This window comes from Protobothrops mucrosquamatus, unplaced genomic scaffold (genome assembly GCF_001527695.2).
Source record: "Protobothrops mucrosquamatus isolate PMUCROS unplaced genomic scaffold, P.Mucros_1.0 scaffold3296, whole genome shotgun sequence".
NCBI classification, from domain to species: domain Eukaryota; kingdom Metazoa; phylum Chordata; class Lepidosauria; order Squamata; family Viperidae; genus Protobothrops; species Protobothrops mucrosquamatus.
This window is the reverse complement of record NW_015389286.1, coordinates 133,611-156,067: the sequence shown is the minus strand read 5'-3', so window position 1 is coordinate 156,067 and position 22,457 is coordinate 133,611. Positions and strand designations below refer to the sequence as shown.

Sequence of the window (22,457 nt, the reverse complement as noted above, 5' to 3'; positions counted from 1 at the left end):
TAGAAGTTTATTTAGAGCTCTTAAATCAACTGACTTTCTTTTATTTGTACATGGCGCTGTGCAAACCTCATCTTCTTGGCTTGGATCCTTGTAGTAGAGTCTGTTGGTTTGGCAGGCAACTATCAAAGGGCAAAGCTGTAGGACAATGTTTCTCAACCTTGAACATTTTAAAGTGTGTGAACTTCAACTTCCAGAATTCCCCAACCAGCATGATCTGGGTCACTCAAGATGGCTGAGGAATGCTGGGAGTTGAAGTCCACGCATCTTATAATGGACGTGGTTGAAAAACGCTGCCGTAGAAGATGAAGGACTACTTCAAAGGCAGGCTATCTCTGGCCACTTCCACTGGAGATCTGTCCACCCGTTCAAAATTAGTTTTCAGTCTGTCAGATCACATGACATCAGCTGGATCCAGGAACTGAGTTAGTTACTGGCCAATGTAGACTATTTGGCATTGCAGCAAAGTTTTGTACTTTGTCCTGCGAGACCCATGGAAAGTCTGACCTCACTCTTAGCTTCTTCCTCTCCTAGAAGTTCAGCTGTTTTTCAAAGTTTAGAAGAGGGAACATGAAGAGGGTTATGGGCTGGTTTCAAGCTGTTTTGGAAGATTGGGGGGAGGATAGAAATGATGGCAGTGCGGAAATATATTGTGGAGAAGACAAGAGGAGAAGCTTGTGGTTCCAAAAGTCCTCTTGTTGGCTTAGAAGTATCTGATTGTGCATTTGTGGGAAGTCAGAATTAAGTACATTTCAGTCAGTAGATGCCATTACAATTACTCCTGATTAGTTGCATAAGGATTGCATGGACACTACCACAATTATTTGGGTCCATTACAAATTAGTGCAGTAGTATTTGCAGAAATAAGTGACTTTACTTTTTCTACAGTAAAGTGAAATAAGCACAGACAAACTTTTGTGGAGAACTTTACGGTTAGCCTGAACTGAATCGTTCCTTGGACCCATTTCAACTCAGATTTTTTTCCCCCCTCTGTAAATGCAATGTTTTGCAGTCCCTTCTCTGAGTGGAGACTTTTCTTAAAACCCGGATTTAATTTGGAATCCCAGTCAGCGCAAAGTATGTTCTACATCAGTAAGCAATAGGCTGCTCTATAATTGTTCCTCGAGTTTTCAGTCTTTATGAGCAAAATTGATGAACTGGGATTATCCTCTTTTCCCATCATAGGTCTAGTTTAATCCACTGTGTCTTTGGATAAACACTGCCGTATTCAAACAGTCTTTTTGTTATTCAGAAAGAGCTCACATACGCATAATGTGTGTGAGGTTTATCCAGGCCTAACATGTCTGCAACGCCAGTGGCTTTCCTTTCTTTTTCTTTTTTTCCCCACTTTGACCTTTTAGAAACATTTGTTTTTCAAACGAGTGCTTTATTGTATTCAATTAGACTGGACTCTCCCAAGCCTACAATCTTCCTCTCTCTTTCTCCTAACAGTTAACATTTATTTAGTTAGTTATTGAGTAAATTAAATGGCTATCCATTTCATACAAAGTGACTTTGGGCCGCGTGCAACCATTAAAACAAAACAATAATTGTATATACAAAATTATTAAAAAAAGGAACCCTTAAAAATACAACCATCCAGCACAGGAGAGAGTGAACATTAACCACAATGGTGGAGCCATCGTAAGGTGTCACTAATCCCAGAGGCCGGATGACATAGCCAAATGTTGAAGGACTTCTGGAATGTCTGAAACTAAATCTCACTTTGTGGCAGAGGAAAATGTTCCATAAAGTGGGTGCCACAGCACAGAAGGCCCATCTCTTAGATCCACCAAGTCTAAGTTTATAGCTGATGGGACCCAAACCATACCTTCTCTACCAGACCTGATGGGTTGGGCAGATGCAATTGGGGATATCCCAGCCCATGACATGAAGAGCTTTAAAGGTTAAAACCAGCCTCTTGAACTGAATCCAGAAGCAAGCTGGCATCCAATGCAGCTTGTGGAGCAGAGGTGTGACATGTGCTGCTCTGGAAGCACCTAGAACTGCCTACACCATTGCATCCCACACCAGTTGAAGCTTCTGGATTCCTTTGAAGGGCAGCCTCATGTAGAGTGCATTATAATAATCCAATCTGGAGGTGACTAGGACATGAGTGACAGAACAGAACTTCCTAAATTTGGAACAGAGGCAACTGGTGCATTCTGTGCACCTCTGTGCAAAAGTCCTCCTAATCACAATTGCCATCTTCTCCTTGTGCAGTTGTGAGTCCAGGAAGACTTCCAAATTGCACTCGGGGTCAGTCGGGCCACCCCATCCAAGATCAAAGATGACATCACCTTGGAATTGGTAGTCCCCCAAACCCAAGACACTCAGTCATGCCAGGGTTCAGCTGAAGTTGAACACTACATTGTTGTGATGAGATCTAGCAGGAGCAATGACCATTCTTCAAGTGATTCTTGTGGCCCCAGTGTAACACTGGAATCCTCCAAACCAGGACTCTTGCCTAGGATTCTTGGCCAGCCTGTTTGGGCATCCAGTTCAAAACTGCTGAATCTTATTGAAAGTCTAGTTGCTTGCAAAATGTATGGTCCACGCATGACTTTTCTCTTGGCTCCTGGTAATTATGGACTACAGAAGGGAGGACATCCAGTGTTAGTTATCTCATTCCCTCCAATCATTAATAGAGGCTCCAAAACTATCTTGCCTCTGTAGTGACGATAAACAATATACATTTCAACCAGTATTTTTAGGACTTGGCCGTTTAAAGACATATAGATTGTAACTCCCATCAGTGTTCATTCTAGATCAATGTTTGTCAACCTTAGGAACTAGACAGAAGGGCTTCAACTCTCATTTGCTGGAGGGGGAATTCTGGGAGTTGAGGTCCGTGCATCTTTACAGTTGCTAAGGTTAAGAAACACCGATTTAAATAATGCACAGAGCAAATTAACCTGACAGACGTAAGCCAGCTCCAAGAAGTTTGTTTGTGTGCTATCAAGCTTTGTTCTTTTCCAACCAAACTTTTGCCATTGTTCCCTCCTGTTTGAGCACAACTTCTAGCTTTCTCCTTGTGCATGGATGCTTTGCAATTGAATCCTAGAACCGCAAATGCAGTTTTGCTGTTTGCTTGCTCTAAAGATAACTTGTGCCGCTAGCATTTTAAATTGCTGTTGCCCATGTACTTAGCCATTAATGGACCGGGAAAATAAGCATAGGACATCATGTGGAAAGCTATGGGCACTCAGCTGATTGGTTGGTTTCCATTTGGCTTGTTCTTCTTCAGTACATAGAATCTGGTAAGATGTTTGCTAGTGTCTCAAGATAAGCCTTAAGTGGGCTGTGTGGCACTTTGGGATTCAAAGGAGGAAGCTGCTCCAGAGTGCAAGGGGTACACAGACACACAGGCACACACACCAGCTCACATAGCATCTATCTGAGGCTTTGCAAGGCAGCTACCCTTGGCATGATCTCAAGGAAAGATACATTCACTTTATGGAATTGCAGACAAGTGTTTTCTCCATGGCCCCATACACTCTGAACCATCATTTAGCCTTTGGATGTGAAGTACCACACAGCCTTAATTTTTTTTTACAAATTTAGTGAACTCAGGTTTTTATACTGGATGGGACATTTTCTGCCAGCCCCTTTGGGGAGGTTTGAGAAGAAAAGTCCAAAGTCTCTGTATGACCTTGTGGAGAATGGGTGTCCTTGAAGTCAGTGGCCGACTCTAGCTGTTCCCCATTGGCTGGAAGTTGTATATTTGCAAGAATATATCTATATCTTCTTCTGGTTGGGTGCAAAATAAATCTCTTCATCTGGCCTGTGAGTCCATTGAAGTGCATGTATTTAATCACAAATAATAATGCACAACAAGATGATAATGCACAACAAGATGAAAGCTATCTAGCTATCTAGCTATCTAGACAGACAGACAGACAGACAGACAGACAGACAGACAGACAGACAGACAGACAGACAGACAGACAGACAGACAGACAGACAGACAGACAGATAATAGACATGGATGGATGGATAGATGATAGCTAGCTAGATGATAGATAGTTAGATGATAGCAGGCTAGCTAACCCAACTCCGCTATAGATAGATAGATAGATAGATAGATAGATAGATAGATAGATAGATAGATAGATAGATAGATAGATAGATAGATAGATAGATAGATAGATAGATAGATATGGATGGATGATAGAGAGCTAGATGCTAGCTAGATAGAAGGAAGGAAAGACAGAGCCCTGAACAATAGGCTGGAAGAGATAGGATTATCTCCAAGCAAAAGAAAGAAATGAAATCTCTTAGTTATTGACATAACAAAACAAAACCATTGTCTTTCCAAAACTATAAAATCTGGTTCAAAAACATTAGGCATCATTCTGTTCAATGTGTAATGTGATCATACATGATTATTTTCTCTTTGGCCTATTATCTGGGTGTCTCGGCTGGCTGCTCTGATCCTTGCCTGGGTCCAGAGTCTAAATAGAGGCAGGAGAGTTTAACATTTGAATGCGGTAGAGCAGGCAGTTCTAGGGCTGTGGCCAGATGGAGAAGTCAACAAAACAGCCCTCCTAGCTAAGCTTTAAATGGAACAATAATTATCATTATTGAATTGATAATTATAGACTAATTCTTGGCCAGCATTTAATAGAAGCTGCCTGAAAAATCCATCTACAGAGGACTGTGGTAGCATATGATTGTGGTTCATGTGGATGAAATTTGCACTTAATGCTCAATTAAAGGGAAAAAAAAGACACAGAAAGTTATTTTTTGATGACTGACTACCAAGTTCCATAGTTTGCCTTGAGTTAACAGATGTACATTTTTACATTTTTAATCATGGCAGAATTGTATATTCTGTCAACGGCTGTAAATGCCGGCCAGTTGCCAAGGGCCCAAAATGTGATCATGGGCTGACCTCAGAAGTCAAGTCATAAGTCCCTTGGGGGGGAGGGCTGTCCTAACTTTGAACGGTCACTAAACAACTGGTTATAAGTAGAGTACCACCTGTATTTGGATCCAGAGATGTTTGAGCGTGTTCCTTTGCTTCCCCGCCAGTATCTTTACACCTTTGCGGTCTCTGCAATTCATTGTGGGAACCCCATTGTGGTTTTTGGTCTCCAGGTCCCGTGTTTGATGACTTTAGTAGAAGCAAAGGGAATTAGAGGGGAGAGCCCAAAGCCAATTTTCAGAGATGGAAAAATTGTGTCTTTGTGCTGCTGATTTAGAATACCATGCTGTTCCCAGTAATTTACTGTGGAAAGAGAGTATAACAATGGGGTCCTTGGTGCTCTTTGAGTTTGGCTGTTTTCTTGCTGTTGTTTTGGAACCCAAGAGATACATTGGGGTACTTGGTTCTCATTTTATTTGCAAGGGCCAGCCACTACTCACTTCTAGCACTGATGATGTTACCTAAACAGGGTCATGAAATGTCTGCAAGAAAGCAACCAGGCTCAGAGAGCACTATGCACTGGCTGCCGGTGGCCTTCCGGGTGCGCTTCAAGGTGTTAGTAACAACTTTTAAAGCACTCCATGGCAATGGACCTAGGTATTTGCAAGACCGCCTCCTACCAAACACCTCCCTTCGACCAGTCCGCTCCCACGGTACCGCTCCTAGGGTACCGTCGGCCAGACAATGCCGGCTGGCGACCCCCAGGGGGAGAGCCTTCTCTGTGGCAGCTCCTGCCCTCTGGAATGATCTGCCCCCCCGACCTACGTACAGTTGCGGACCTGCGCCTCTTCCGCCGAGCCCTGAAAACTCATCTGTTCCATGCGGCCGGCCTGGCGTAGTTTTGATTGGGTTTTGTTAGGGGTTTTATATTTTAGAGCAGGCTTTTATGTAACATTTACTGTGATTTTTATTATTGCCTGTTCACCGCCCTGAGTCCCGTAAGGGAGATAGGGTGGTATATAAATTTAAATAATAAATAATAATAATAATAAATAATATGGATCCCACATACCTCCTCCTCCTCCTCCACCACCATCACCACCACCACAAATCCCACCCTCTTCTAGGATTGATGATGTTACCCAATTGTATAATAAAACATCTGCAAGAAAGCTCAGGGAGGACCGTTCAACGCTGAGCTACAAATGTTCTCTTCTATCAATAACAATTACGATAACACGCTATGGTTTTGTCCTCATTGATAACATCTTACTATTTTAACTCCACACAGCAGCCTAAATCTTTCTCTCAGGGTTTCTCTCTGTGCTCTTTGATTTGGCAATAATCTTTGAAATCCCTTTATCAATCCTTTAATTGCTATTGATATTTAGATCTTACTACTTTTTATTTTTATTTTTTTAACCCAACCGGTATCGTACTAAGTCATGGATGCTGCAGCGAAAGGTTGTGTAAAAACCTCTTCCAGGTGATCCTAAAATTGTTTTAGAAAAGGACTTTTTGATCTAAAGGGGTCTGTCTCTTCTGATCATGCATGATATAATTAATACACGGGGGCCGTAACAGTTACCATTTGGAAGAAATGGCTTTTCTCAGTTCCATGTTGCGAAGGTGGAATAAAACTAAATATATTCGTACTTGAATGCAGAATAAAACTAAACAGATTCAAGGCCACAGTCAAGTGGTTAGGAATTTCATCAAAACAATCCTGCAAGACTTTTGCTGATTACTAAAGGAGAGGCGAAGACTTAGAAGTGGGCTTATAGAAAATGGGGTGAAATATAAAGGGGGAAACAATGTTTATTTGCATTTTAAGAGACAGCGATAAGTTGTTAGTTGGTTATATCTTAGCTAGGAAAGAAGGGGTAAATCCTATTCTTTTTCTTTTCTTCTTTGTGTGTGTGTGTGTGTGTGCATGTGTTTTCCTTCTGCACTCTTTTTTAATGTTTTTAATTAGGGAAAAATAACTTTTTTAAAAAAATCAAAACTTATATCCCTGTACTATGTTGTTGCGTTAGTTTTATACTTGTTTACTATATTCCTTCATAAAAGTATTGGAAAAAACAACAATAATCACCACTCTGTAAGGTAGGTTGGGCTGAGAGATAACCCAAGCACGTCAGGAACTACAGAACATTTCACAGACTCCAATTCCTCCCTCTTTGCCTAGACCTAATTCTTGCAGGGAATTCCATGCGGCCAAAATTCATCGCAGCAAAGCAGTCGGGAAAAATGGCCCATCTTCAGCTTCTTATCTTGCCTATTTTTTTTTTTTAAAAAAGACAAAACCCAAAAGCTGCAGTTACTGTACTGCCGAAGAAAATCAAGATGTTTGCACCTCTCTCCTGTGAGAACTGCCAGCTGAAACGGAAGTCTGGGGCTTAGGTCACTACATCGTAAATCAGATTTATAAATTATAGACGTTTGTGCTTTGCAATCTTGAGTTGCAGACAGGCTGCACTCTAATTAACATCAAAGAGCTCTGTCATCTCTCCCTGCCAAAGAATGCAGAATTCTGATAAATGGGACAGAAACTTGGACGGCAGACAAATCTCCGGTTTTCTTTTCTTTTCTTAAGGCATAAAAGGGCAACAGAGAATTGCCGTGTTACTGATAAGGCTAATAGGAGGACAGGAAGTGATGTAGCAGCCAGTAGGATTGCAGTCCACATACTGTAGATTCACTCAGAAGCAAAGTGGGGATGCCGGAAGTTGGTGTGAAATAAAAGCAAAACCTTGACATATCCTATTAAGGAGGTACAATCATGTTGCCCAATTTTTTAGGTCATGGTTAGCTGACTCTTGGTTTATTCAGTTTTCTTCTGTTTCTGGTTTTTCACAAGGTCAGTGGTGGGATTCAGCCAGTTCGCACCACTTCGGCAGAACTGGTAGCTAATTTTATGTTGCCCAGGCCCAGAATGGACTTCTGGAAGTGGCATCCATGCAGAAAACCGGTTTTTCACCTATTTGAATCCCACCACTGATCATAGGTGAATGACCTGGGTTGGCCACACTTCAGACTGGATAAATACAACCATTAACTAGGCGGTGGCAAGCATCTCCATTTTGTCCTTTATGCTAGGCTTAAACTACAGGCAGTCCTTGACTTACAACGGTTCCTTTGGGGACAGTTTGAAGTTACAACGGCACCGAAAAAAAGGGACTTAGGGCTTGTTTTTCACAATTACGACCCATGCAGCATCCCCATGGTCATGTGATCAAAACTGAGACACTTGGCAACGGACTCATATTTATGACGGTTGCCGTGTCCCCGGGGTCCTGTGACCATCTTTTTATGACCTTCTGACAAGCCAAGTCAATGGGGAAGCCAGGTTCATTTAACAGCTGTATTGCTAACTCAACAAGTGTAGTGATTGACTTAAGAACTGTGCCAAGAAAGGTCATCAAATGGGGCAAAACCCACGGAAACAATGTCTCGCTTAGCAACATAAATTTTGGGCTCAATTGTGATCGTAAGTTGAGGACTGCCTATTGTGACCTTGAATGTAATGCTCAGTGAATTTCTAGTCTCCAATAACACCAGTATTGGTTCTCTTTCTCTTCATTCCCCTCCTGTTTGGACCCCATGGGATTTCTCTTCCTGCAGAAGACCCGAGACCAGCCTATAGCAAAGTAACCACCTCTCCGATTTCTTAGGTCTCTCTCAGGGCGAATCGTCGGAGGCGTTTGGTGGTTCTTCACCCTCATCATCATCTCCTCCTACACTGCCAACCTGGCTGCCTTCCTCACAGTGGAAAGGATGGTGTCCCCTATTGAAAGCGCTGAAGACCTGGCTAAGCAGACTGAGATCGCCTATGGAACCTTGGATTCCGGCTCGACCAAAGAATTTTTTAGAGTAAGTGTTTTTCGTTTGTTCAAGATGTTGTGAAGTCTGGATTGGGGGTCTCTGCAGAGCTGTTAGATTGAGCATGCTGTGGGTGTCCAGAATAGAATAGAATAGAATAGAATAGAATAGAATAGAATAGAATAGAATAGAATAGAATAGAATAGAATAGAATAGAATAGAATAGAGTTGGAAGGGATCTTGAAGGTCTTCTAGTCCAGTCCCCTGCTCAGGCAGGAAACCCTATACTATTTCAGACAAATGGTTGTCCAATCTCTTCTTAAAAACTTCTAGTGTTGGAACAAGTGGAACATGTACTGAGCTGAATGACTATATCAATTGATTTAATAAATAGATAAACGATCAAAATGGCGATTGACTTTCTGCACAAGGACGGAGTACGTAAGAGTGGAAGTCTAGTTCCGCGACAAACCTACTGAAGGAAAACAAAATAAGTCCCAAGCATTATCTTCAAACAACAACATTTCTCAAAAAATCCCATGCCACTATGCTGTGCATATCAATTTTTGATTCTCCTAAACATATTTCAAAGTGTGCAGCCCACCCCTCCCCCATAAAATGTGCCTTTTCTGATTCAAATAATGCAGCTTATAACAATTAATTCTTCTTTATCTTCAGCCTAGGGCAGGGGTAGGCAACCTTGGCTCTTTTATGACTCGTGGACTTCAACTGCCAGAATTCCTGAGCCAGTCATGCTGAGGGGAAAGGGAGAGGTTTCCAAGCTGAGCCATGCTGGCTCAGGAATTCTGGGAGTTGAAGTCCGCGAGTCATAAAAGAGCCAACGTTGCCTACCCCTGCCCTAGGGGATGATGACTGTCTGAATATTTTATGTGGCACGTCCCATTGGATATAGAGGGAAAATCTGTGAAAGCCAGTCCAGTTCTAGCATGCAAGGAGTATTAACTATCTTGTCTTGATCGGCAGAGAGTTGCTTTCCATTCTCCTTCAGCTGTTTTCCAATTTATGTTTCAGAGGAAAGGAGGAAGGACAATTGCTAGCCAAGGGGGTGTCATGAATGAACAGGGACACACATTTCCCTTTCAGAATCTAAACAGAAACCTCTCTTGGAGGAAGAAGTGAAAGCGAAGTCTCCTGTTTTGGTTACAAAGCGAACTTGTATTTTAAACATATCTGCTCTCAATTCAGGGGGTTAACCATTCTGAGGCAGTTTCCCTTCCAGCAAGGAGAATCTGGAATTCGGAATGATGGGTAAAGGGAAATAGAGTGGAATCCAGCCTGGAGAGAGTTGAAGTTAATTTGGTCTGACAGCAGAGCTAAAATAAGTCTCTGTGTGTCTGACAGCCCAGGGTCAGGCCAAGTCTGGCTGCTCCAAATTCCACTGCAGTTACATCAAGCAGTTCCTGGGGATGGAGACTGAGTTGGAACTGCATGTGCATGCACATGTGTGTGTATGTGCAAGGCTTCATCTTCTAGTGCACTTGACTCCACATGAGCAGAAAGCCAAGCTGTGATTGTTTTTGTTGTTACACAATTTCTAAGGCCTCACGTTGCCCGCCTAGGCATATTAGTCGTAAGGAACCATGCTTCCCACTGTTGTTGACCTGTTTTGCACAGCTTATAGAGACAACTTTAGGAAGCTCATAAGCTGAAAGTGCATTGGGACTTACAAATGCATTGTGAAAGCGTTGAGGTTCCATAGCAACTCTGGAAAGACCGTATCTGAACATGGGTACTCCTGCTATTGTTATCTGTGGCATATTTGGCCTGCCCCCTTTCAAAACGGGCTTATAGGGTGGCCTGCGTCACAGGCAGTATCAATGAACTCAGAGATAAATTATGCCCTTGAAAATTAGGGCTTTCTTGGTGGTGGTAATTTGCCCTGCCAGTCAGTTCAAATTACAAATAAACTCTCATAGACAAATGAGATGAAAAGAAATCTGTTAAAGCAGAATGTCTGTTAAAACTGAATGGAGTTTTGCTCGTGTGTTAAATAGCAAACAAGATTGCTATTTTATATATTTTATGCATATATATTTCTAGGCATTCCATCTCTGGGTGATTTCTGTCCTCTCAGTCTCTCTCTTACACACACCCCATAGTTGTATACGAAGGTGAGGAAGATTGAGGAAGATGAGTTGGTTATGACTCCGTAACTTCACTGCAGATTTTTTTTTGTCATTCTGTGTCAGCTCTCTACATCAGTTTTTCTCAGCCTTGGCTACTTGAAGACATGTGAACTTCAACTCCTAGAATTCCTCAGCCAGTGCAAGAATCCTGGGAGTTGAAGTCCACATGTCTTCAAACAGCCAAGGTTGAGAAACCCTTCTACACATTCTGGAGAGATGGGAACAAACAAGGAAGTAGGAAATGAGAGCCTCCGGCATCTGTTGTTAAAAGACTGTAAACTTGGCTCTGGATTGATTGATCAGGACATCTTGGTGCACTGCTGGTGCACGGAGTTGAGGCAGCAACCTTAGAGAACAGATGTTTCTGTCAATATAATGCAGGCGTATCCAAAGTGAATGGAAGAAATAACCATCTGGGCTCAGGCAAATGATGGCATTTTCAGGACCTTGGAGAGTTCCGCACATGCAGTTACAAACTGAATTAGCTGCTAATATAAGAGTAGTTTTTGTGTCTCTTTGTGAAGTATTAAAGCAGTGTTTCTCAACCTTGACAATTTTAAGGCATGTGGACTTCAACTCCCAGAATTCCACAGCCAGCATTGCTGGCTGTGGAATTCTTGGAGTTGAAGTCCACATGCCTTAAAATTGTCAAGGTTGAGAAACACTGTATTAAAGAGTTACGGTTGGCTAAGCCAAGGCATTCTTAGCTCCATTCAGCCTGCTACTGTTTCTAAATTTACCGTCTCTGGTCCCTCCAGAGGTCTCACAGCTTGGTACAGCTAAGACAATGCAGAGGCTACAGGAAGATCGTCTTCTGAGTTTTAACTGTAGTAGGTCTGTTATGGCGATCCTGGCTAGCACATGATCACAGAGGTTGATGGCTTTCCTTCCATTTTGAGAGACTTCATCATAATCGAGGATTTCATCAAGGCTTTGCTGAGTTCTTCACCCCGAAGCCATGACAGCAACTGAGTATGAATAAGCACGGGGTCAATGGCAAAAAAAAAAAAAGACAGCCAGAACAAGGCTTCCATTTTAGGCATGGGAGCTGGCTGGGTGACTTTGGACCAATCACCAGGAACTGGTGAGTTCTAATCCTGCCTTAGGCTTGAAAGTCACCTGGGTGACTTTGAACCAATCACCAGGAGATAGTGACTTCTAGTCCTGCCTTAGGCATGAAAGCTGTCTAATGGCTTTGGGCCAGTCCCTCTCTTTCAGCCCAACCCACCTCACAGGATTGTCATGGAGAAAATAAGAGGAGGAAGGAGCATTATTATGTTCGCCACTTTGAGTTACTTATCCAGTAACAAACAAATAAACAAATCTTCTCCAGCTTTGGCCAAAGCATAATCCAACCTTGCCATCTTAGAAAAACCACAGCAGTGGCGTTCTCTGTTACTTCTCAATTATTTGTTTTTTAAGGAGAAGAAATAAAGACAGTTGAGATGAGACTTCCCCCCCCCCCAGCAATTTATTTTGAATGAACAGATGGTAACGAATTTTATTTGCCCCAGTCCTGGGCCACGATCCAGATAGCAACCTGTTTTCCATGGCTGGCACTGTCCCCATCATTCTAATGCAACGACAGCCGTTAGAATCGAAATGCTGTCGGTCCAGGCATTCCTCCTGCTTCAAACGTGTGTCCTGAATTCTCACCGTTCAATCTTCCGGTAAAGCGTAGACATTGCAAATAACTCGTGTTATTTTCGTGTCTCTTTCCAAAACAAAGAACTCGCTGTTTTCCTTTTTGATCATAGTGGTTTTAACGCTGATAAATTGCCCAAGGTCTTTTTTGACCGTCTTAACACTTACGAAGAAGGCGTGCTATTCATTGTGATCAATAGCTGATGTCAATATTCAGCCTAATTTCACCACTCTTTTGTCCTGACACGATGGAGAGTGGAACACATTTGCATCTCTCTGAAAATGGGATAAAGTTTGTAATCTGGGCCTTGACAAGGAAATCTGTTTCTTTCCTTTTTTCCTAAGCTCCTTTTCCATCATGGGCTCCAGACGGCTTGTTCTCCTGGGTCTGTCTACGTTGGCTTTGTAATTTGACATATTAGGCATCCTTAAGCCTGACCAACGGTCAGTTGCTTTCCTAAGCTTTAAAACTTGCAAATGGTTCCTTTGGCTAGTTTGCTTGTTCATTCATGTCAGAAGCATTAACATAAGGCATACTGTATGACGTAAAATTTAAAATATATAGCACAAGATTAAAGTGTGTGCACGTTAAACAGATCTTGCCCAGGAACTAGCAACATTAATTGCATTCTGTGTCGCACTGCCATGAAGTCCTCCAGCATACACTGATCAGGGCACAAAGAGCAGGTATACAAATGTGTTGTTGTTGGCGTGGCTAGTGATTGAAGTGATGAGAGCGTCCATATCTGTCAGACCTGCCCAGGTCCAATCTCTTAGGAAAGAAAGACCCTCGACTCCATTTAGCTGAAGTGGTAGGTTCTTTTACTAAAAAATTTTGGTTGCAGTAAAGCCAGGCTAGAACTGAGTTTCCCACGCAAAATAAATCCGCCATGTTTCCCTGCATCCCAGCCTCCCCCCACCCTACCATGACCAGCCCATCTCCTGATAATGACGATTCACCTAGGTGTTTTGAGAATACTGAGATGTTTGGGGTAACCCCACCAACTCATCTTCCTCAAGGCACTATACAGCTATGGGGTGTGTGTAAAAGAGAGAGAAGCAGTGAATGCGCCAACACTGGAAGTTTTTAAGAAGAGACTGGACAGCCATTTGTCTGAAATGGTATAGGGTCTCCTGCCTGAGCAGGAGGTTGGATTAGAAGACCTCTAAGGTCCCTTCCAACTTTTTTTTTCTTCTTCTTCTTCTTCTTCTTCTTCTTCTTCTTCTTCTTCTTCTTCTTCTTCTTCTTCTTCTTCTTCTTCTTCTTCTTCTTCTTCTTCTTCTTCTTCTTCTTCTTCTTCTTCTTCTTCTTCTTCTTCTTCTTCTTCTTCTTCTTCTTCTTCTTCTTCTTCTTCTTCTTCTTCTTCTTCTTTTTCTTCTTCNAATCTGGAATTCGGAATGATGGGTAAAGGGAAATAGAGTGGAATCCAGCCTGGAGAGAGTTGAAGTTAATTTGGTCTGACAGCAGAGCTAAAATAAGTCTCTGTGTGTCTGACAGCCCAGGGTCAGGCCAAGTCTGGCTGCTCCAAATTCCACTGCAGTTACATCAAGCAGTTCCTGGGGATGGAGACTGAGTTGGAACCGCATGTGCATGCACATGTGTGTGTATGTGCAAGGCTTCATCTTCTAGTGCACTTGACTCCACATGAGCAGAAAGCCAAGCTGTGATTGTTTTTGTTGTTACACAATTTCTAAGGCCTCACGTTGCCCGCCTAGGCATATTAGTCGTAAGGAACCATGCTTCCCACTGTTGTTGACCTGTTTTGCACAGCTTATAGAGACAACTTGAGGAAGCTCATAAGCTGAAAGTGCATTGGGACTTACAAATGCATTATGAAAGCATTGAGGTTCCATAGCAACTCTGGAAAGACCGTATCTGAACATGGGTACTCCTGCTATTGTTATCTGTGGCATATTTGGCCCGCCCCCTTTCAAAACGGGCTTATAGGGTGGCCTGCATCACAGGCAGTATCAATGAGGTCAGAGATAAATTATGCCCTTGAAAATTAGGGCTTTCTTGGTGGTGGTAATTTGCCCTGCCAGTCAGTTCAAATTACAAATAAACTCTCATAGACAAATGAGATGAAAAGAAATCTGTTAAAGCAGAATGTCTGTTAAAACTGAATGGAGTTTTGCTCATGTGTTAAATAGCAAACGAGATTGCTATTTTATATATTTTATGCATGCTTAAAATAATGAATAGTTAATTAATTCTGTGATTGGGAAAATGTCCTAAAGATATTTCTAGGTATTCCGTCTCTGGGTGATTTCTGTCCTCTCAGTCTCTCTCTTACACACACCCCATAGCTGTATAGGAAGATGAGGAAGATTGAGGAAAATGAGTTGGTTATGACTCCGTAACTTCACTGCAGATTTTTTTTTTCATTCTGTGTCAGCCCTCTACATCGGTTTTTCTCAGCCTTGGCTACTAGAAGACGTGTGAACTTCAACTCCTAGAATTCCTCAGCCAGCACAAGAATCCTGGGACCTGAAGTCCTCATGTCTTCAAACTGTCAAGGTTGAGAAACCCTTCTACACATTCTGGAGAGATGGGAACAAACAAGGAAGTAGGAAATGAGAGCCTCCAGCATCTGTTGTTAAAAGACTGTAAACTTGGCTCTGGATTGATTGATCAGGACATCTTGGTGCACTGCTGGTGCATGGAGTTGAGGCAGCAACCTTAGAGAACAGATGTTTCTGTCAATATAATGCAGGCGTATCCAAAGTGAATGGAAGAAATAACCATCTGGGCTCAGGCAAATGATGGCATTTTCAGGACCTTGGAGAGTTCCGCACATGCAGTTACAAACTGAATTAGCTGCTAATATAAGAGTAGTTTTTGCTGGCTGTGGAATTCTTGGAGTTGAAGTCCACATGCCTTAAAATTGTCAAGGTTGAGAAACACTGTATTAAAGAGTTACGGTTGGCTAAGCCAAGGCATTCTTAGCTCCATTCAGCCTGCTACTGTTTCTAAATTTACCATCTCTGGTCCCTCCAGAAGTCTCACAGCTTGGTACAGCTAAGACAATGCAGAGGCTACAGGAAGATCATCTTCTGAGTTTTAACTGTAGTAGGTCTGTTATGGCGATCCTGGCTAGCACATGATCACAGAGATTGATGGCTTTCCTTCCATTTTGAGAGACTTCATCATAATCGAGGATTTCATCAAGGCTTTGCTGAGTTCTTCACCCCGAAGCCATGACAGCAACTGAGTATGAATAAGCACGGGGTCAATGGCAAAAAAAAAAGACAGCCAGAACAAGGCTTCCATTTTAGGCATGGGAGCTGGCTGGGTGACTTTGGACCAATCACCAGGAACTGGTGAGTTCTAATCCTGCCTTAGGCATGAAAGTCAGCTGGGTGACTTTGAACCAATCACCAGGAGACAGTGATACCTAGTCCTGCCTTAGGCATGAAAGCTGTCCAGGTGGCTTTGGACCAGTCCCTCTCTTTCAGCCCAACCCACCTCACAGGATTGTCATGGGGAAAATAAGAGGAGGAAGGAGCATTATTATGTTCGCCACTTTGAGTCACTTATCCAGTAACAAAGGTGGGATAAAACTCTAATAATAATAAATAAATAAATAAATCTTCTCCAGCTTTGGCAGAAGCATAATCCAACCTTAGAAAGACCACAGCAGTGGCGTTCTCTTTTACTTCTCAATTATTTGTTTTTTAAGGAGAAGAAATAAAGACAGTTGAGATGAGACTTTCCCCCCCCCCAGCAATTTATTTTGAATGAACAGATGGTAACGAATTTTATTTGCCCCAGTCCTGGGCCACGATCCAGATAGCAACCTGTTTTCCATGGCTGGCACCGTCCCCATCATTCTAATGCAATGACAGCCGTTAGAATCGAAATGCTGTCGGTCCAGGCATTCCTCCTGCTTTAAACGTGTGTCCTGAATTCTCACCGTTCAATCTTCCGGTAAAACGTAGACATTGCAAATAACTCGTGTTATTTTCGTGTCTCTTTCCAAAGCAAAGAACTCAACTGTTTTCCTTTTTCATCATAGTGGTTTGAATGCTGATAAATTGCCCAAGGTCTTTTTTGACCGTCTTAACACTTACGAAGAAGGTGCTATTAATTGTGATCAATAGCTGATGTCAATATTCAGCCTAATTTCACCACTCTTTTGTCCTGACACGATGGAGAGTGGAACACATTTGCATCTCTCTGAAAATGGGATAAAGTTTGTAATCTGGGCCTTGACAAGGAAATCTGTTTCTTTCCTTTTTTTTCCAAGCTCCTTTTCCACCATGGGCTCCAGACGGCTTGTTCTCCTGGGTCTGTCTACGTTGGCTTTGTAATTTGACATATTAGGCATCCTTAAGCCTGACCAACAGTCAGTCGCTTTCCTAAGCTTTAAAACTTGCAAATGGTTCCCTTGGCTAGTTTGCTTGTTCGTTCATGTCAGAAGCATTAACATAAGGCATACTGTATGATGTAAAATTTAAAATATACAGCACAAGATTAAAGTGTGGGCACGTTAAACAGATCTTGCCCGGGAACTAACAACATTAATTGCATTCTGTGTCGCACTGCCCTGAGGTCCTCCGGCATACACTGATCAGGGCACAAAGAGCAGGTATACAAATGTGTTGTTGTTGGCGTGGCTAGTGATTGAAGTGATGAGAGCATCCATATCTGTCAGACCTGCCCAGGTCCAATCTCTTAGGAAAGAAAGACCCTCGACTCCATTTAGCTGAAGTGGTAGGTTCTTTTACTAAAAATTTTTGGTTGCAGTAAAGCCAGGCTAGAACTGAGTTTCCCACGCAAAATAAATCCGCCATGTTTCCCCGCATCCCAGCCTCCCCCCACCCTACCATGACCAGCCCATCTTCTGATAATGACGATTCACCTAGGTGTTTTGAGAATACTGAGATGTTTGGGGTAACCCCACCAACTCATCTTCCTCAAGGCACTATACAGCTATGGGGTGTGTGTAAAAGAGAGAGAAGCAGTGAATGCTCCAACACTGGAAGTTTTTAAGAAGAGATTGGACAGCCATTTGTCTGAAATGGTATAGGGTTTCCTGCCTGAGCAGGAGGTTGGATTAGAAGACCTCCAAGGTCCCTTCCCAAAAAAAATTTCTTCTTTCTTCTTTCTTCTTTCTTCTTTCTTCTTTCTTCTTTCTTCTTCTTCTTCTTCTTCTTCTTCTTCTTCTTCTTCTTCTTCTTCTTCTTCTTCTTCTTCTTCTTCTTCTTCTTCTTCTTCTTCTTCTTCTTCTTCTTCTTCTTCTTCTTCTTCTTCTTCTTCTTCTCCTTCTCCTTCTTCCTCCTCTTCTTCTTCATCATCATCATCATCATCATCATCATCATCATCATCATTCGGTTTCTGGCACAAACCAGTTCCAAGCTTCCCTGCTCTTCGTCAAGCTGTCATTCCCCCCTCCCTGTTTCCCATCACCTAGCCCAGGGGTAGGCAACCTTGGCTCTTTTATGACTCATGAACTTCAACTCCCAGAATTCCTGGCTCAGGAATTCTGGGAGTTGAAGTCCACAAGTCATAAAAGAGCCAAGGTTGCCTACCCCTGACCTAGCCACACAGGCTTATTACCCATTTGTTCCCCTATATCCCCCTTCCCCAGCCTTTAACGGCAGGATGCCAGTGAGGTGCCAAGCCAAAGATGGCAGACCTCGCAATATCCATAACTGGTTCCCATCCACTGCAACAAGATCCACCTGATCTGGATTGGGAAGCAGAAACCAAGCCGAGGATCAGCTAATGGGTTAAGTTGGAAGCTGGGAAGTATCACAGAAGCAATCTAGCTGATGCCTGAGGGAAGTCAATCATATGATTGGTTCAGTGTTCTACTTTTGGGAAAGCAACCATGAAATGATGATAACGACATTGCCCGAAACAACTAGGCCTTCATAGCTTCCTTTTTCCCCCCTCCTGCTCCCAACTTACTGTACTCTTTATATAACTGGGCTGAATAAGTCACATGAATAGGTACTTGTTAGAAGAAGATATATCGCTTTTAATTAGGGACACAGTGTGCAGCCAGCAAAGTGCATTAGCTGATTAAAAAAACCTTTTTTGGTCAGTCCAAATCTAACAGCATTTAAAAGGCCATCAGATAACTTTTTAAAGAGGTAAAGGGGATTTTGATAGGAATGCTGGCTTCAAACTACAGGCAAGTAGTCTTTTTGGGGAAGAGGTATTTTTTTTCCCCCTGATCAGATCATTATGGATGTTTTGTCCGTTTAGATTTTTATTGAAGTTTTTCTTTAAAAATCCAAATCGAAACTACCGACCGGAAGAAAAAAGGAAATATAGAAAAGTGATAAGTCAACAAGAAAGAACAAGAGAAAAGGGACAGAAAAGAAAAAAGGAAGATATAAAAGAGCGGCTTCAGCCTTTACAGCAGTTATACATGAATTTAGATTTTATCCTTTCTCTCTAAGATTATATCTTGGCTTTATTTTGTTCTGAGGTTTATCTTTTCTAATCATCAAACCCTAAATGACAAGTTCCTTCCCCCCCCCATTTTCAGTAAAAAAGGTCATAAATTGCAGTCGCCTTTTCCCTAATCAAACAATTTTGCCATCCTCACTGCAGATGGTGCCAGTTATAATATATCTTAAAAGTAAAACTAAATATACAGAGGTGCATACTAAAATTCGGGCACTTCTGATCAATGTTTCTATGTCTCACTGAATCCCGAACTGAACAGACAACATCATTTTGCAGTTGCATACAGATGCAAAATATTCAGAGGGTAAATCTGGCAGGTATAAGAAGTGTTTTTGACTGAGGAGACGAAGCCAGCCTAAACCACACAGGATACATTTGGTAGAGAGGAAGAAAATATAGAAGAAAACCATACATTGGCAAAAGACATCGGTCTTTTCCAAAGCACCGATAGGCAATACAGGGTATATTTTAGCAAGAGAATGATGTGAAACATATACCCAAATTGGCAGTGGCCTTTTCACAGGATAGAAGGATAAAGATATTGGAAGGGCCTTCGCTCCCCCAAAGCTAAATATGAACGTTGAAATGTGTACAAGAAAAATTTAGTTGGATGCAGGAAATGTGGGGAAACTGTTATTTCAGCCAAAAGAGGTGTTATGAAGAACTGGCTGATACTCCACCTGTTGGGTGCTTATTTTCTTGTTTTGAATCTGTAAACAACTGCTCGTTTAGAGTAAAAGTAAAAGCTAAAGGAGTCGCTGTGGATTTTACTCCGCTAGTCATTGCTGACTATAGGGGGTGGTGCTCATTCTCATTTCAAGGCCATTGAGCCAGCGCTGTCCGAAGACGTTTCTGCAGTCATGTGGCCAGCATGATATCACGAAGTGCTGTTATCTTCCTACCAAAGTGGTACCTATTTATCTACTCATATCTGCATGCTTTCAAACTGCTAAGTTGGCAGGAGCTGAGGCGAGGACAGGAGCTCACCCCTTCGCGTAGCGAACAGGTCTCAAACCTCTCCAGCCAACAAGATCACGTCTTAAGCACTGGGCCTCCCTCATATATAGTAAATATGCATCAAATTTGCAGACATTTAATTTTGTACTGTACAGTAGTTGTTTTCAGCTTCATGGAAACCTCATTGGACCGAGGCTGTCTCAACTTTAATGCAACTGTATGTGCATTAAAGCCGTTAAAAAAATGAATTTTGTCGACTTTTCTCTACCGGGATAAATAGTTTTGAAGAAGAGGGGAATTTTGGAGATAGTCTGACCAAGCGAGATTCTCGTGCTAAAATCACTTTGACTAAAAATGGTAAAAAGGAGGGGTACAAATAAGTAAGTAAGCAAGCAAATAAATAATCTTTCTTTCTCTCTCTCTCTCTTTCCCTCCCTCCCTCTCAGAGATCCAAAATTGCTGTCTATGAGAAAATGTGGTCGTACATGAAGTCGGCAGAGCCCTCGGTGTTTGCCAAAACCACGGCCGACGGGGTGGCCCGTGTGCGGAAATCAAAGGGAAAGTTTGCATTCCTGCTTGAGTCCACCATGAACGAGTACATTGAACAGCGAAAGCCCTGTGACACAATGAAAGTTGGTGGGAACCTGGATTCCAAAGGCTATGGTGTAGCAACTCCTAAAGGCTCAGCATTAAGGTGGGTGGAATAATATAACAATCTCCATGTTGTTATAGTATTCCACCTACCCTGATGTATTGTGTTGTCTTTTTTTTTCTTTCTTTCTTTCTTGTGGATTTGAGGTAAACACAGTTTTTTTTTAAAATAACAAAAAACGAAAGACAATATCTTTAAAAAACAACAACGGTATTCCGTGGAATTAAATACAATGGTAAATTATGGTTCTGTTGACCTGAATGCATCCATATATATATCTCTATATATATTTTTCCTAAATGTTCTCTCCGTGTTGTCCCTCCGGATGGTTGCTGTTTGTTTGTTTGTTTGTTTGTTTTGTTTAATTTGACCGTCCAGTGGCTTTTTTTCCCCCAGTTGAAATGATCAAAGCCCGAGTTTAAAACCACCCTATGTGATGAATCTTAAATTGCATGCGGTGGTGTTCTCGTTGTGTTTTTCCTTTTTTTTCTCCTCCTTTTCTCCTTCCTTTCTTTTTCTCTCTGAAGGTAGTCTCCCCATCCTGCACTCCTCAGGTTTTTCAGCAAATGTTTGTGTCCTTCCAATTTCACCCATTTGCTGTAACCAATCCACGCTCTCTAGCGCCACCTCCCCGTGGGAAAAAAAGTGACACCCCGCTTTAAAACCCCAAACCAAAGCACTTTAAAACCAGAATCCACCGAACCCCCCCAAAAATAAATCCAATAGTAATTTTAAAAAAAAGAAAAAAAGAACCAAACCAAACCAAAGATATTTTTTTTTCCTTCTTCTTCTTCTTTCTGGCCAATTTGTCCTTCTGCTCCTTTCCTTCTGCGTTTGAACACCTTTAACCGAGCATCGCTGCATTATTCTTACGAGTTATGTTTTATCGTTTCAAGAAATGCTGTAAACCTGGCAGTATTAAAACTGAATGAGCAAGGCCTGTTGGACAAATTGAAAAACAAATGGTGGTACGACAAAGGAGAGTGCGGCAGCGGGGGCGGTGACTCCAAGGTCAGCCTCAATGTCACCACAATCGGGTACCTTAGTCAAGAGTAATCGGCAAAGCTGTTATTTGATGCATCGGGTGGGGACAAAGAACTTGACACGGAGACCGTCTTGAGCCCATCAAGATCAGGTCCCACACTTGTCTTGTAGCTTGTTCCATTGGACAGCCTTCTCTTCTTCCTCCTCTCTTTATTGAACTAACGGAGAAAACGTGCCCTACTGGGTTGGCCTTGGCTAATCGAGACCCACAATATGGACCTTAATAGCAATAGCAACAGGACAGCACTTACACTTATGCTTCATAGCGTTTTTACAGCCCTCTCTAAGCTGTTTACAAAGTCAACATATTGCTCCCATCAATCTGGGTCCACATTTTACTGACCTCGGAAGGGTAGAAGACTGAGTCAACCTTCAGCAGTGAGAATCGAACTCCAAGCAGTGGGCAGAGTTAGCAATAGCAATAGCACTTAGATTTATATACCGCTTCATAGTGCTTTATATCACTCTCTTAGTGGTTTGCAGAGGCAGCATATACGGGTCCTCATTTTACCAACCTCGGAAGGATGGAAGGCTGAGTCAACATTAAGCCGGTCAGGATCAAACGCCTGGCTGTGAGCAGAGTCAGCCTGCAATACTGCATTCTAATCACTGTGCCATCACAGTCCTTTTTTTTGGAGGGCACCAGGTGAGGGTCACCTGATCGAACTTGATTTAATTCTTCTCTGCTTCACAGGCGGCCCAAACAAGAGCACCCAGGAGCCCCAAAGCTTGTGTCTGTAGTCCACTGATATGTAACTTCTTCCACCTTGTGTCAAATCTAATAATACTGCTGGCATAAAAAGAGCCTTAATAGAATTAATTCCATTAATTGAAAGTTAGTGCCACAAAAGACTCCATTCAATTTTTTTGCAGATTGCACCGGGAGGGAAGAGGGAAACAACAACA

At 42.3% G+C, this 22,457-nt stretch overlaps 1 protein-coding gene across 2 annotated transcripts in view; it reads left to right on the top strand.

Annotated features, from left to right (window-relative positions):
- GRIA3 (glutamate ionotropic receptor AMPA type subunit 3) overlaps positions 1–22,457 on the top strand; it is a 108,751-nt gene that overhangs the window by 72,423 nt on the left and 13,871 nt on the right. The window contains exons 12-14 of one of the 2 annotated variants that reach the window (XM_015826779.1): positions 8,539–8,737; positions 20,302–20,549; positions 21,404–21,518. In XM_015826779.1, coding sequence (XP_015682265.1) covers positions 8,539–8,737; positions 20,302–20,549; positions 21,404–21,518 — 562 coding nt within the window. The remainder of the gene's footprint in view (positions 1–8,538; positions 8,738–20,301; positions 20,550–21,403; positions 21,519–22,457) is intronic. The other variant, XM_015826780.1, reaches the window with a different exon arrangement.